This window comes from Lontra canadensis, unplaced genomic scaffold (assembly GCF_010015895.1).
Source record: "Lontra canadensis isolate GAN:19392208 unplaced genomic scaffold, GSC_riverotter_1.0 scaffold197, whole genome shotgun sequence".
NCBI classification, from domain to species: Eukaryota; Metazoa; Chordata; class Mammalia; order Carnivora; family Mustelidae; genus Lontra; species Lontra canadensis.
The window spans coordinates 681,767-698,027 of NW_022631191.1; the positions used below are offsets into that span (position 1 = coordinate 681,767).

Here is a 16,261-nt window from a genome sequence, read left to right on the forward strand (position 1 = left end):
GACCCTATGGGATGGGGACAGTACAAAAACTGTTATTGACCAAGTACCAAGTGAGTGGGTCTAGGTTGGGAGAGTCATGAGCATTTAGTGGAGGAAATGATCTCCTTTAACTGGGGGATGCTGTGGAGCTAAAACTTAGGACTTCTGGAGCTGAGTGGAATGAGGATGCTGACCAGACTTACAGGAATAAGTGAGCTAGGTGCCCTTAGGGATTCTGCAGAAAGAATTTTTTTGTCTTACTTGACTCTCACTGGGATGGGGAACATTTTATTCAGGCTTTAACCTTTAATTCCCAATCAGCTGACATCTGCTTTCCACCCCTTCCTTGCTAGGCTTTCTAACCTTGTGGAGACTCCCAAGATCGTTCGGAAGCTCTCGTGGGTGGAGAACTTGTGGCCAGAGGAGTGTATATTTGAGAGGCCCAATGTGCAGAAATATTGCCTCATGAGTGTGCGGGATAGCTATACAGACTTTCACATTGACTTTGGTGGCACCTCGGTCTGGTACCATGTGCTCAAGGTAGGAATGAATGTGACTTCTAGAGGCAGCCTGGCCTTGAACCTCCCTCTTTGTTTCAGGTGGTAGCACAAAACAGGCTGCTAAGGTCTACCCACCTCCCAGATTGTTTGGTGACATCTCCATATAACTGCTCTCTTGGGGTTGGGCACTTAGTGGATATGCCATATAAACTGTGTCTACAGTTTTGATGCTTAACATTTTTTAATAACCTAAGGTTTTCTCTGACTGTTAATCTTAATTGAACCAATCCATACTCCTATGACTGTGTATGGAAATGTCCATATTTACTGTAGAAATTCTTGGTAACATGAGAAACTTCCCCTCCCCCTTACCATCTTTATTGAGGTATAATTTATACACCATAAAATTAGTCTATTCCAGGTGTATAGTTTGATGAGTTTTGACAGTCATATATAGTCACATAAGTGCCATTACCATCAGATAGGGCATATATAACAAGTCTTTATTTTTTTAAAGATTTTATTTATTTATTTGACAGAGAGAGATCACAAGTAGGCAGAGACACAGGCAGAGAGAGAGAGAGGAGGAAGTAGGCTCCCCGCTGAGCAGAGAGCCCGATACGGGGCTTGATCCCAGGACCCTGAGATCATGACCTGAGCCGAAGGCAGAGGCTTTAACCCACTGAGCCCCCCAGGCGCCCCTATAACAAGTCTTTTTTAATGTCAATGTTCCTATGGGTAGTTTCCTATTTAGTGGTTGTAAAATTTTTGTAATTAACATATGGATTGTTAGTGACTATGAAGGACTTTTGAGGTCTGGAAAACAAATTTCTTAAGTAATTTTGATTCTTTTCCACCATCATGCTATTTAATTTTCTTATCAGAAATGCCAAGGAAAGGGGCGCCTGGGTGGCTCAGTGGGTTAAAGCCTCTGCCTTCGGCTCAGGTCCTGATCCCAGGATCCTGGGATCGAGCCCCGCATCGGGCTCTTTGCTCAGTGGGGAGCCTGCTTCCTCCTCTCTCTCTCTCTGCCTGCTTCTCTACCTACTTGTGATCTCCGTCTGTCAAATAAATAAATAAAATCTTTAAAAAAAAAAAAAAAAAGTTATAAAAGAAATGCCAAGGAAAGAGCCAAAAACTTGGATGTGGCTATTGTCCAAATGATCGTGAATACTAAACTAGTTGTTTCCACTGGCTTAGCATGAAATTGGAGAATGTAGATCACTGTTACTTAAATGTTAGGTTTAACTTTTTTCTTTTATTTATTTGAGAGAGAGAGTAAGCACAAGTGGGAGGGGCAAAGGAAGAGGGAGAGAGAATCTCAAGCAGACTTCTGCGCTGAGCATGGAGCCCGATGTGGGGCTTGGTCTCATGACCATGAAGGTCATTACCCGAGCCAAAACCAGGAGTCGGACACTTAACTGACTGTGCCACCCAGGTGCCCCTAACTCTTTTATTTTAAAATAATTTTTATAGAAATATATATATATTTTACATATAAAATAGTTTTTATAGAAAAATTGCAGAATGGTGGGAAGAATTTCTGTGTGCCCTTCACTTAGATTTCCTAATGTTACCATTTCATTATATTCTTCCTCTGAAGTAAACGTAATAAATAATAAATTAGTTCCCTCTATATATTTTTTTCTGAAACATTTGAGAATAGTTACAGACATAGTGTCTCTTTATCTTGTAATCAGTGTGTATTTCTTGAAAATAAGAGCATTCTCTTTTATATAACCACAGTATAGTTACCAAAATCAGGAAATTAATGTTGATATATATAATACTATTATCTAATCTACTGATCTGATTCAAATTTTTCCAATTTTACAGTAGATAATTTCTAGTGTTGTTGCTTTTCTACATTGAAATTTATTATCGTGAAATACCAGTTAAACTAATCAAGTGTCAGTTGGGGATGTTTTTGTACTAGTGGGCTTTTGTTTCTTTTCTGCCAAATAATCTATCTGGTGATTGTCCAGGCAGAACATAATTAGGAAATAAAATGTTTTTCCAACAGATAATCGCCCAACATATAATCTTCTAGAAGTCCTTGGGCAATTACTGAACTTTTAAACATTTATTAGCTTTGATTGCAGGTGTGAGAAGGAACACTCTTTGTAAATGGCATTTAAAGGCAAATTTAATTTTCTTTTCATCAGTAATGTGGCCTTAAATTCTCTTAGGGCTAGTAGTATTGATCTTCTCATCTATAGAGGCCATTTCTCATTTGGCCTGGTTGTATCTAAAATAGGAGCTTTTGGTGTACATTTGTCCTAAGCCGAACAATTTTGTTTGAGATGCCCTTTCCAAGTCATTTTGTCAATCTTACAGAAGCTGAAAAATACAAAGTGCAAAAGGACCTTTTAAAGTTTTTCAAATCCACATGAAAATGATTCTTGGATGGGGTTGGAAAAGAATTCTGTCATATTACATGGTCTTGGAGCATGAGAGAGAGAATATCCTTTCGGAGATCCTCTGGAATATTTTTCTGGAAAATCTGTTATTTTTGGCACTTCAACCTCTTTTTGTTTCAGGGTGAGAAGATCTTCTACCTGATCCGCCCAACAAATGCCAACCTGACTCTCTTTGAGTGCTGGAGCAGCTCCTCTAACCAGAACGAGATGTTCTTTGGGGACCAGGTGGACAAGTGCTATAAGTGTTCTGTGAAGCAAGGACAGACACTTTTCATTCCTACAGGTCTTCCCTGGGCCCCTCTGGGAGGGTTTCAGAAGGGCGGGAAGTGAAAGGGAGGTTGTGGCACCAGAGTCAGCCCCTTTCCATGATGTATTGATCTGATTATGTGGGATATTCCTCTCATATCAACTGGTAACTCAGACTGGACCACAGGAAAATTCACATGATGGCCAGTGGGCAGCATGGTCACTTCATGAAGCTGCAAATGGGAAGGTCTAGGAAGAGGTTGATGGACTCCCTTGCACTGGACTGATGTCAGCTTGGTGAACAGAGAGAGAATAGGTCTTTCTGCCCCATGACTCTAGGGATAGTGACTGGAGGCTGGCATTGCAGTCTATAAATCGGAATGACTTGGGTGGGGTGGGGCTTCCCCCCACCCAAACAATATATGCCTAGGCTTCACCCCTTGAATTATGAATTTGTAGGTCTGGGGTGGGATCTGAGTTTTTGTTTTGAAAAATGCCCCCAGTTGTCTCAATTTGGGGAAGTTGACATTCTTACCATGTTGAGTCTTCCATGAACCCAGTATGTCTTTCCATTTATTTAGATTTTCCTTGATTTCTTAATTTTCATTCTTTGCTTTCAGAATTAATGTTTAATTTTCTCAAAACTTTGGTAGAATTCTCTAGTGCAGTCACATGGATTTGGAGATTTTTTTTTTTTAGGAAGTTTTTATTAACATTCAATTTCCTTAAACTTCAGCAGGCTATTCAAATTATCTGTTTCATACTGGGTGAGCTATGATAGTTGTGTTTTCAAGGAATTGGTCCATATTATCTAAGTTGTCAAATTTATGAATGTATACAGTTGTTCATAATATTTCCTTACTATCTTTTTGATATCTTCCAAGTCTTTAGTGATATCCTCTGCTTCATTTCTGATACTAGTTATTTGTGCCTTCTTTTACTCTGTGTCAGTCTTGATGGAGGTTTGCCAATTTTTCAAACTTTTTAAAGAGCCACTTTCTGTTTCATCAATTTTTTTCTGTTGTCTTTTTATTCAGTTTCATTGATTTCTGCTTTTATCTTTGTTTTTCCTTCCTTCTGCTTGCTGGGGGTATATTTTGCTCCTTTCTCCAGTCTTGAGACAGGAACTTAGATTACTGATTTCAGATTTCCCTCTTTTCTAGTGTAAGCATTTAGTGCTATAAATTTCCTCCTCAGCACTGATTGAACTGTGTCACATATTTTGATATGTTGTGTTTACATTTTCATTTAGCTAAATGTATTTTTAGAAAAATTGGGATGTAATTCACACACCATAAAACTTAACCATGTTACGAACACCTTTAAGCATTGGACTCTTGGTTTTGGCTCAGGTCATGATCTCAGGGTCATGAGATCAAGCCCTCAGTTGGGCTCTGTGCTTAGCAGGGAGTCTGCTTAAGATTCTCTCTCCCCTTTCCCTCTGCCCCTCCCTGTTACCTTTGCCTGTGTGCTCTCTCTCTCTCTCAAATTAATAAATCTTTAGGGGTGCCTGGGTGGCTCAGTTGAGCATCTTCCTTCAGCTCAGATTGTGATCCCAGGGTTTTGGGATCAAATCCCACATCAGACTTCTTGCTCAGCAGGGAGCCTACTTCTCCCTCTGCCTGATGCTCCCTCTGCTTTTGCTCTCTCTCTTTCTCTCTCTGACAGATAAATAAATACAGTCTTTTTAAAAAATAAATCTTGGGGCGCCTGGATGGCTCGGTTGTTAAGGGTATGCCTTTGGCTCAGGTCCTGATCCCAGGCTCCTGGGATCGAGCCCTGCATCGGGCTCCCTGCTCCACGGGAAACCTGCTTCTCCCTCTCCTACTCCCCCTGCTTGTGTTCCCTCTCTTGCTGTGTCTCTCTCTGTCAAATAAATAAATAATATCTTTTTAAAAATAAATAAATAAATAAATCTTTAAAAAAAACTTACCACTGGGCATCTGGGTGTCTCAGTCAGTTAAGTGTCTGCTCAGGTCATGACCCCAGGGTCCTGGGATTGAGCCCCGCATCAGGCTCCCTACTCAGCGGGGAGCCTGCTTCTCTGAACTCTCTCTGTTGCTCCCATTGCTGGTGCGCTCTCTCTCTCTCTCTCTCTCTCTCTCTCAAATAAATAAATAAAATCTTTAAAAAAAGAAAATAACTTACCATGTTAAAGGGTGCAGTTCAGTTTTGTTTTTTTAGAGAGGGAGAGTGAGAGAGGAAGGGGTTGCAGAGAGAGCATCTGAAGCAGGCCTGGCACAGAGTGTAGAGCCCTACACAGGGCTTGATCTCACAACCCTGAGATCATGACCTGAGCCGGAATCAAGAGTCAGACACCTAACCAACTGAGACACCTGGGTGCCTCAGTGCCATTCAGTTTTTTTTTTTAAAGATTTTATTTATTTATTTGAGTGAGAGACAGTGAGAGAGAGCATGAGTGAGGAGAAGGTCAGAGAGAGAAGCAGACTCCCCACGGAGCCGGGAGCCCAATGCGGGACTCGATCCCGGGACTCCAGGATCGTGACCTGAGCTGAAGGCAGTCATCCAACCAACTGAGCCACCCAGGCGTCCCTTTTTAAAAAAAAAAAAAGATTTTATTTATTTATTTGAGAGAGAGACAGTGAGAGAGAGCATGAGCAAGGAGAAGGTCAGAGAGAGAAGCCATTCAGTTTTTTAAACAAGGTTGTGTAACCATCACCACTGTCTAATACCAGAAAATTTTCATCACTTCAAAAAGAAATCCTGTTCCCATTAACAGTTACCCCTCATTCCTTCCACTCCTTCTCCCACCCCTGTCAACCACTTCTGTCCATTCTTTGTATATGGATTTGCCTGTTCTGCATATTTGTCATTCAATATGTGGTCCTTTGTGCCTGGCTTTTTCACTCAACAAAATATTTTTTTAGCAAAATATTTTCAAGATTCATCCATATTAAAAAAAAAAGATTCATCCATGTGTTAGCATTTGTCAGTACTTATTCTTTAAATGGCTGAATAATATTCCACTGTGTGGATGTACCACATTTTGTTTATCCTTTCATCATCTTAAAAGATATTTGGGTTGTTTTCATTTTTTGAATATACTGAATAATGCTACTATGAACAATCATGTACGAGTTTTTGTGTTAATGTATATTTTCTTCTCTCTTGGGAACATACCTAAGAAAAGAATTGCTGAGTCATATGTTAACTCTGTTTTAACTTCTTCAGGAAATGCCAAATTGTTTCCTAAAGCACCCCCACCATTATAGGGTCTCAATTTTTCCACATCCTCCCCAACACTTGTTCTTTTCTGTCTTTGTGATTATAACCATCCTAGTGCATGTGAAGTGGTAGCTCACTGAGATTTTAATTTGTGTTTCCATAATGACTGTTAATGTTAAACATTTTTTCATGTGCTTATTGGATATTTGTGTATCTTTTTATGGAGGAGTATCTATTCAAAACTGTTACCCAGTTTTTCATTAGGTAATTTTGTTTTTTTAATTGTTGAGTTGTAAGAGTTCTCTATATATTTTGGTCATTAGACTTTGTCGGATATGTGATTTGAAAATATTTTCTCTCGTCACTTTGGTGAGAATGTCCTATGAAGAACGAAAGTCCAGTTTATCTACTTTTTTCTTTATTTGCTTGTGCTTTTGGTGTCATATCTAGGAAATCATTGCCTAATTCATAATTTAAGGTCATGAAGATTTACACTTGTATTTTCTTCTAAGAGTTTTGTAGTTCTGATTATTACATTAGGTTTTTTATCCATTTCAAGTCAACTTTTGTATATAGTGTGAGGTGAGGGTCCAATTTCATTCTTTTTATCCATTTCAAGTCAACTTTTGTATAAGTATGAGGTGAGGGTCCAGTTTCATTCTTTTTCATGTGGCTATCCCAGTTGTCCCAGAATGATTTGAAAAGGCTGTTCTTTCGCCTTTGAATTGTCTTGACACTTTTCTCAAAAATCAGTTGACCATAGATGTATTGGTTTATTTCTGGACTTTGAATTCTGTTCCATTGATCTGTATGTCTATCCTTATATCACACTGTTTCAATTACTCTCTCTCTCTCTAATATAATAAACAATCTTTAAAAAAACACTATATGATATGGTTCTCAGTATATGCAGAAGAAATATTTAAGACAAATAAATACATTATAAATGCATTTGTAATAATTTTGAAGTCAGGAAGTATCAGCCCTCGAACTTGGTTTTTCCTTTTCAAGATTATTATGGCTATTCTGGGCTCCTTGAATTTCCATATGAATTTTTAGCTTCTGGTTTGTATAGATATTTAGTAGTTGCTCTAGTTTTAATTTATATGTATAATAGATAAGATAGATATTATGGTAAGCTACTGGTATTAACATTTTAATTGACATTTTACCAGTTGGAGGGAAGGGTTGAAGCCTTACCTCTGTTCACATCCCTTTACCCTTCCCATTTATAATATATTTATTTGTCTTAAATATTTCTTCCACATATACTGAGAACCATATCATATAGTATTTTTTTTGAAGATTTATTTATTATATTAGAGAGAGAGAGAAATAGAGATTGCACAAGCAGGGGGGGCATCAGGCAGAGGGAGAAGCAGGCTCCCCACTGAGCAGAGAGCCCAACGTGGGGCTTGATCCCAGGACCCTGGGATCATGACCTGAGCCGAAGGCAGATGTTTGACCAACTGAGCCACCCAGGGATCCCTCATACAGTGTTTTAATCTTTGTTTCAACTGTCAAACATAATTTCTAATATCCAGGTGAAGGAAAGTCTATTGTATTTATCTGTGTTTTTACTTTTCTGTTGTTCTTTCTTCCTGGGGTTCCAAGTTTCTTATCATTTCCTCTCTGTTTAGTGTGTGTGTGTGTGTGTTTTTTGTAGTTGTTTTTTTGTTTTGTTTTGTTTTAGTGAGAGAGAGTGTGACAGGTGGGAGAGGAGGAGAGAGAGAATCTTAAGCAGGCTTCCAACACAAAGCCTGACATGGGCCTTGATCTCACAACCCTGAGATCACAATCTGAGCTGAAATCAAGAGTCAGATGCTTAGTCAACTGAGCCACTCAGGTATCCCTGTTTAGAATTTAGGGTAGGTCTGCTGGCAATAGATTTTCTTGGTTCTCCTTCATCTGTAAATGTCTTGATTTCCCTTTTATTCCTAAAGGATATTTTTGCTGGATATAGAATTCTGGGTTCATGGTTCTTTCCTTTAAGTACTTGGAAGAATATTGTGCTGCTTCCTTCTGACTTCCATGGTTTCTGATGAGATTTTGGCCATCATTCAAATTGTTTTTTCCCTTATATGTGTCATTTCTTGCTCTTTGTTATTTCTTTTTTTCTTTAGTTTCTCGCAGTTTGACTATAATGTGTCTTGGCGTTTATTCCTTTGGGTTTACAATAAATGTGTTCATTGAGCTTCCTGAATGTGTAGGTTTATATTTTTTGTCATATTAGTGAAGAAATTTTTAGCTGTTATTTCTGAATACTTTTTCAGTCCCATACTCTAACTTCTTTTCTTTTGGGTCTCTGATTATATGAATGCTATATATATTTTCTATATATATTTTGTTGTAGTCCCACAGGTCCCTGAATTTATTTTTTTCTGTTTTCTCTCTTTTGTTTATGTGGAGTACTTTCTATTCTGTCTTTTAAGTTTTCTGATTCTTTTCTCCATTGTCTTTATTTTTCTGTTGAGTCCAACTCTTTCATTATTTTTTTCAGATACAGTACTTTCCAGTTCTAAAACTTCCATTTGTTTCTTATTTATATCTTCTCTTTTTCTTTTTTTGTTGCAAACATGTTTATAATTGTTCACTGAAGCATTATTATGATAGCTCCTTTAAAATTGTCAGATGGGGTGCCTGAGTGGCTTAGTTGGTTAAGTGACTGCCTTCGGCTCAGGTCATGATCCCAGGGTCCTGCGATCGAGCCCTAGGTCGGGCTCCCTGCTCAATGGGGAATCTGTTTGTCCTTTTTCCTCTGCCTCCCTCCACTAGTGTGCTTGCTCATTCTCTCTCAAATAAATAAAATCTTTAAGAAAATAAAATAAGACTGCCATATAGATCTCACATCTTTGTCTGATATGATACTGTATAATGCTGGATTTTCTTTTCTGTTGCACAGACCTATTTATCTGTTCATATATCAATATCATGTTGATTTGATTACATTGATTTTATATATAATGTTTAATATGTGCTGAGGCACGTTACTTTCCCCCCTACCCACCTGCTTTTCTCTTTTCTGTGCCCAGGCATTTATTAATTCATTTATTCATCTTTTAGTCCTTTGCCTAATAGGGTGTCACAAAATACCTTTTCTACACTGGGCATTTAATAACTGTTTAATGAATTGAATTTGCCTACCAGAGATTTGAGTTGGATTAATTCACTTATTGGTATGAAGTTCCATGAACTGGGTAAAATCTACTTAGTTCCACAAGTATTGCATGTCTACCGAGTACACCCACATGGGGTTAGGTGCTAGAGACAAAAGGTCAGTAGGCCATTTCAGTATAATGTTCTAATAGCCATAATAGAGGCATTTACCACAAGCTGTGGGAGTATGGAGAAGAGCATTTAGCCTAGCTGGAAGTTTGTGAAAATCTTCTCAGAGGAGTGACACCTCACAGGTAAGTATGGACTGACCAAGGAAAGAAAGGCAGAAGAGTCCTCTCAGACATAGAGAAAAGGCATAAGCAAAGCAAAGCTGTGTGAAGTAGTTCATGCATACAGGAGCATAGAAATCAAGGAGGAAGTGAAGCTGAAAAGATAGGCAGATTGAACTTACCCCAGAGGTGACTGGAGAACCATTGAAGTTTTATTTGTTTATATAGCAAAAGATATAAAGAATAATGTAATAAACATTTACGTGTTTATAGCCCAACTAAAAAGATAAAATATGACAAATATATTTGAAGCCTCTCATATACCTCTCCTCAATTCCATTCCCATTTTTCCCTCTCTGAGCTAGCCATTGTTCTGAAGGTGGCAATTATTATCCTCATGCATTTCTATTCCTTTATTATACAGGTCATAGCTCATCAAGTCAATAGCTAGTATTGTTTTACTGTTTTTGAATGTTATATAAATGGAATCATATTAGGTAATTCTTTCCAACTTGCTTTTTTCTCTGAACACTATGATTATGAGATTCATTTTGGTACATGTTCACTCATTTTACTTACTTTCCAATATTCCATTGTATGAGTATATGGCAATTTATCCATTCTCCTGTGGATGTACATTTTATTGAAGTATTTTGAGCAGGGATGACATGGGCAGATTTGTATTTTAGAGTCAAGATGTGGAGGATAGACTTCAGAGATTGAGATTGGTATAGAGTAGTGGTTTGTAAATACTCTGGACTCAGGACCCCTTTATACTTTTTAATATTACTGAGGACCCCAAGGCTTTTATTTATGTGGTTTATATTCATCAATATTTGCATTATAAATCAAAACTGAGAAAATTTAAAAATATTTGTTTAACTCATTTGAGAAGTAATAAACTCATTACATGTTAGCATGAATAATAATTTTTGTGAAAAATAACTTTTCAAATCAAGAAATGTAGGGAGAAGAGTGACAGTTACATTTTTGCAAACATTTTTAATGTCTGGATTAATAGAAAATGACTGGATTCTCAAGAGTGCTTCTGCATGTTGTGTTATCATGTCATTTACCCTCTGGAAAACTACACTGTACACCTGTGAGAGAATGAGGGTGAAAAAGACATAGCTTCTTAGTATCATCATAAGCATAGTTTTGACCTTACATGTGCTCTCAAGGAGTCTCAGGGAGCCCCAGGATTCTCTGAACCATACCTTGGGAACTGCTGGTATAGAGGAGCCAGTTTGGAGGCTGTTGCAAATAGCTTAGGTGATAGGTAATGAGGGTTTTGAACCAAGGCATTGGTAGGATGGATGGATGGGGAAAGGGAAATGAATATGAAAGAGGCTTAAGAAGAAAAATTAGAAGGTCTCAGAAGGCAGTGCAGAGTCTAGGGCAAGGAATATAATTGAGTTCCAACTAGGTGCATACTTCACAACCAACCTTTGAAGTAGATGTTTAGCTAGAAAATGGCAGACTTTGAACTCAGGTTTGTTCAACACAAAAGCTCTTTGTTTTACCTAGAGTAAAGTTAGAAGGGGGAGACTTGGCAAGGAGGTAATGCCCTTCTAAGAGATGAGAGAGCAGATGGGCAAAACAGCAGAGAGATTGGAAGTCTAGAGGAGGGAAGTAGAAGGAGTTTAATAACCCCATAAATTGGTCCAGTTCAGGGTTATAATGGTGGCAGAATGGGTGTTGGGAGAGTAGAGGAACTAGAACTTTCTGAGTCACTGCCAGATTAGCTGTTCTGAGAAGTTGTGTTTGAGCTGAGTTGGGGCAGTGATGTCCAGAGGAAGTAAGGCCCTCTGCCAGCTATGATTTTGCCATGTTACACTGCAGGATGGATCCATGCTGTGCTGACCCCAGTGGACTGCCTTGCCTTTGGAGGGAACTTCTTACACAGCCTTAACATCGAAATGCAGCTCAAGTGAGTGCTGAAGCTGTTGTGATCCCAAGTTGGCCATTCCCATCTGCTAGAGTCCTTAGGTTCTCCCCTATACTGAGAAGTGCAGCATTGGAGGAGGCAAGATGATCAGAAAGGAATAGGTCCTGGTTCCTTATAATGATCAGTTTAGGGATGAATAATCCATCCTCACTTAGTTGTTTATGTGACTTTGAGCAAGTCACATAATCTTTGTGCTCAAGTTCCCTAACCCACAAAGTTGGATTTTACAGGGTAGTTGTGAGGATTAGAGGTAGTGGGTACAAAGCATTCATAACCCCATATCTAGTAGGTGCTCAGTAAACAGGATCCATGTTATTTATCATCATTGTTGTTGTGCCTACTTCTTCTAGAGCCTATGAGATTGAGAAACGGCTGAGCACAGCAGACCTCTTCAAGTTTCCTAACTTTGAGACCATCTGCTGGTATGTGGGAAAGCACATCCTGGACATCTTTCGAGGTATGGATCCCTTTACTAGCTGCCCCTTTTGGCCTGCTTCCCTGAGCATGCACATGCACGTGTGTGTACATGCATGTAACCATCACCTCAAAGAAGATACAGTACTGTTCCATCACCACAGAGACCCTCTAGTGCTACCCCTTTATCGTCTCACCCATTCTTTCCCCTTGCACTATCCATAACTTCTGGAAACCACTGATCTGTTTTCTATCTCTGTAGTTTTGTCATTTCAAGAGAGCTATAAAAATGGAATCCTATAGTGTGTGAACTTTTAAGATTGGCTCTTTTACTAAGTATAATGTAAGGTAGAAAATGGATTTTAACTTTATTTAGCAAAGGTGGCTAAGAAAATTGCATTACAATGAAATTATCCCTAGTTCCTGATAATTAAAGTAAAATTCAATCTGGACAATCTCAGAGTTTCCTGAAAGTGCTTCCTATGGAATGGGGACAAGGCCCAGTCCTCACCAGCCTGGCATCATTGTGTTGGTTCCCAGGTATCAGCCCAGATAGAAGCCAAACTGCTGGGATTTTCTGGTCTGTTTTGAATTAGAGCAGCTCCCTTGCTCAGACCTGAGATTCTTCAAGGTAACTTGGCCACGAGGAATCAGTATGTTAGAGTTACCAAGAACCTCAGGGGCAGGGGTGCCTGGGTGGCTCGGTCGGGTTAAGTATCTGACTCTTGTTTTCATCTCAGGTTGTGACCTCAGGGCCATGAGATCAAGCCCTGTGTTCGGCTCTGTGCTCAGTGTGGAGTCTGCTTGAGATTCTTTCCCCTTCCTCCCTGCTCTGTTCCTCTCCCTGCTCGCATGCACACACATTCTCTCTCTCAAATAAATAAATAAATTAAATCTAAAAAAAGATCTCGGAGGCCAATGAGTACAGTCTCCTACCCACTACTTCATGCCCTTATTCTGCTACCTAGACAGGCTGTCACTTAAGTGTTCAATCAGAGGCTAGATGACTAACCAGTTATTACCTGTTCAGAACAGCTCGGTTCAGTAGAAGATTCTGTATTGAGCTGAAATCCAGCTATTTGTCATAACCTCCTCCTGGAGTAACTCAGAATGAGAGCATTTATTAATGGCCCTTCAGCTCTGTGTAGGTGGCAATCAAGGTCTTCCTGAGTGTGGTTGCATTTTGAAACCCAAGAGGCAGAGCACTTCCAGTGTAGTGGAAGGATTCAGATTCAGGCCTCAGATTCATGGTCTTAGCTCTGGCTCTTACTGGGTATGTCCCCTTGGTTAAGTCTCTTTGCCTCTCTGAGCCTCAGTTTCCTGAACTGTAAAGTGAGGATAATGATACTTGGCTTAGAGGATGGGTGAGATAGTAGATATTAAATGCCTGGCATATAGTAGGTACTTATTAAATGAACACTATTATAAGAACTGAGATCTGGAGTTGTGCTTAGAACGTTGAGTACTTTATCTGGTTGCCTGAAAAAAAGTAACAAGTCCTTCACTTCCCCACATGGCTTCATTGACCTTCTGCCTTCCTTTTTCCCCCTTTAGGTTTGCGAGAGAATAGGAGGCACCCAGCATCCTATCTGGTCCATGGTGGCAAAGCTCTGAACTTGGCCTTTAGAGCCTGGACAAGGAAAGAAGTAAATACGCTTTTTCTCTACTTCCTCTAGAGTTCTGCCCTCAGTAGAGGCTTGCTTTGGGTAGATGCTTCAGGGAGGTGGTAGAGACCAGGGAGGCTTGTGGGCTCCTGGAGTTAGAATAGAGGACTGAACTAGGACTCCCGGATAACATTTTTAGAACCTTTCTTTCTGATTATAAAAAGTAACACATGCTTATTCTAGAGAATTAGAAAAAATGAAGAAGAGTATAAGGAGGGAAAAACATCACCTGTAATTTTAACACTCAGAATTAACATTAACATTTGGTTATATTTTCTTCTGGTCTTTTTTATATGCATTTAAAAAACATGATTGCTATCACTCTGTACATTCAGTTTTGTATCTGAGTTTGTTGGCTTATGTTCATTTTCCTGTGTCCTCAAAGTTCTCCACAAACATTTAATAGTTAAATGATATTTTTTTTAATTTTATTCTTTATAAACATATATTTTTTTTCCCCAGGGGTACAAGTCTGTGAATCGCCAGGTTTACACACTTCACCGCACTCACCATAGCACATACCCTCCCCAATGTCCATAATAACCCCAACCCCCTCTCCCAACCCCCCTCCCCCCAGCAACCCTCAGTTTGTTTTGTGAGATTAAGAGTTACTTATGGTTTATCTCCCTCTCAATCCCATCTTGCTTCATTTACTCTTCTCCTACACCCTTAACCCCCATGTTGCATCTCCTCTCCCTCATATCAGGGAGATTAAATGATATTCTTTTACAAGGATGTACTGTCCTTATTACCTCACCACTTGTTTATTGTTGCTTTATTTATTTGGGGGAGTAGTTACAGCAAATCATGCAGTGACTGTGTGCTTGCACCAACCTTTGTCCCTCATCTTTTGATTGTTTCTTCAGGATAGATTCCTAGAAGAGCAATTACTGGCTCAAAGTATATGAAAAAATGTAAGGCTCTTGACGCATACTGCCAAAATGGCTTTTTAGAAATAACACCAATATCCATCTATCCAATTGAATACGAAACAGCTATAAAAGAGATTAAGGAAGTTTTCTCTGTACTGACTTGGAAAGATCTCTAGAATTTGTCAAGTAAACGTGTACAACCATGTGTGTGATGTGCCACCTTATGTGTTAAAAGGTTGGGGGGGAAAACAAGAATAGGATTTTTTATGTGCTTGTATTTGCCTGCAGACACAATCTGGAGGGATGCAGAAGACAGTAATAAAGGTGGTTACCTGTGGGTGTGGGGTAATGACACTTATGGCAGGGACAAATATATTTTGAGGCTTTTCAATGTGTATCTTTTTATATTGTTCAATTTTTGAGCTATGTAAATGGATTACCTACTCAAAATGTTGACTTTAAAAAAATTTTAAGAAATGCAACAAAGTAAAAGAAGAAATATTAATATATTTCCTTATGCTTTTGATATTCTTTACAGACTTTCCCCTTGCGTACAGTGGCTTAAGGAGACCTTTCAGCCATTGTAGGCTTAACTTGCACAACCTCCCCATTCCCGTTCCCGGCCTTCCCTCAGATATTCTTGGACTTCATGTTTTGGGCCTTCTTTTCTCTCTGAACATACCTATACCTGGGCCTTAGTCTAGTCTTCTGTTTCTCCATATCCCTCAGGTGTGGCTACCTTATGTTTCATTTCTAAAAATGTTCAATGAAAGTTCAATGAAGTGAACTTTAGAGTGACTGCCCCAGGAACAACAAAAGGGAGGGGAGTGAGTCCTGATTACTCATGCTTTGAGCCAGGATGGCCCCAAATAGCGTGGCCAGAGGGAGCTGGAGAAGAGTAGAACACAGATCTGAGGAGCCCATTCTCATCTCATGGAAGTAGTCTTTTGTGAAATGAAGATGATTTCCATGGGGGGTACTTGCTCCCTCACCTTTCCAGAGCCCCTGGGCCAGGAGGAGGGAGCTATTAAATTTATCCAGCTGGATCACATGGGTTCTCAGACCCCACCCCTGTCCAGCCACCAAAATAGATTCCAGATGGCTTAAAAGAATTAAAGAAAAAAAGAATCAAAGCCATGGTAAATAAGGTAATGCTGAAGAAGTTTTGTCAGTCCTCTGCATACAGAAGTGAAGTGAAAACTGGTGGAAGAAATCAAAAGGGAAAAGCCTGAGAGCTCTGTCTACATAAAGATGTAAATCTTGAGGATTCAAAAAGATTGCAAATAAATTTAAAGTGAGACACCCAAGAGGTCTCAGCTGAGGTTGCTGTGGAGCTAGCACTGGACCTGTAGCTGCTCACACCTGAGCTCTGTCCTTAAAAGTGGAGAGGCCAGGTTGTCCCCAGGGGTCTCCTCCAGGTTCTTGACTTTTTGAGGGGTATGGCCCAAGCCCACCACAGAGTTACTCACACGCCTTGACACTGTCCTTTATCTAAGACAGGTTTTGCAAATATTTCCTCACAGTCTCTGGTTTGTCTTAACAGTGTTTTTCAAAGAGAAGTGTTTGTTTTTTATTAAGCCCAACTTATTTTTCTTTTAAGGCTCATGCTTTTTGTGTCCTTAGAAATCTTGGTGTCTAACCCAAGG

The 16,261-nt window shown here is 39.4% G+C and overlaps 1 protein-coding gene across 5 annotated transcripts in view; it reads left to right on the top strand.

The window, feature by feature from the left end:
* PHF8 (PHD finger protein 8) overlaps positions 1 to 16,261 on the top strand; it is a 93,925-nt gene that overhangs the window by 29,676 nt on the left and 47,988 nt on the right. For all 5 annotated transcript variants that reach the window (XM_032847990.1, XM_032847988.1, XM_032847989.1 and 2 more), the window contains exons 7-11: positions 333 to 519; positions 3,020 to 3,182; positions 11,560 to 11,647; positions 12,016 to 12,122; positions 13,634 to 13,725. In XM_032847990.1, coding sequence (XP_032703881.1) covers positions 333 to 519; positions 3,020 to 3,182; positions 11,560 to 11,647; positions 12,016 to 12,122; positions 13,634 to 13,725 — 637 coding nt within the window. The remainder of the gene's footprint in view (positions 1 to 332; positions 520 to 3,019; positions 3,183 to 11,559; positions 11,648 to 12,015; positions 12,123 to 13,633; positions 13,726 to 16,261) is intronic.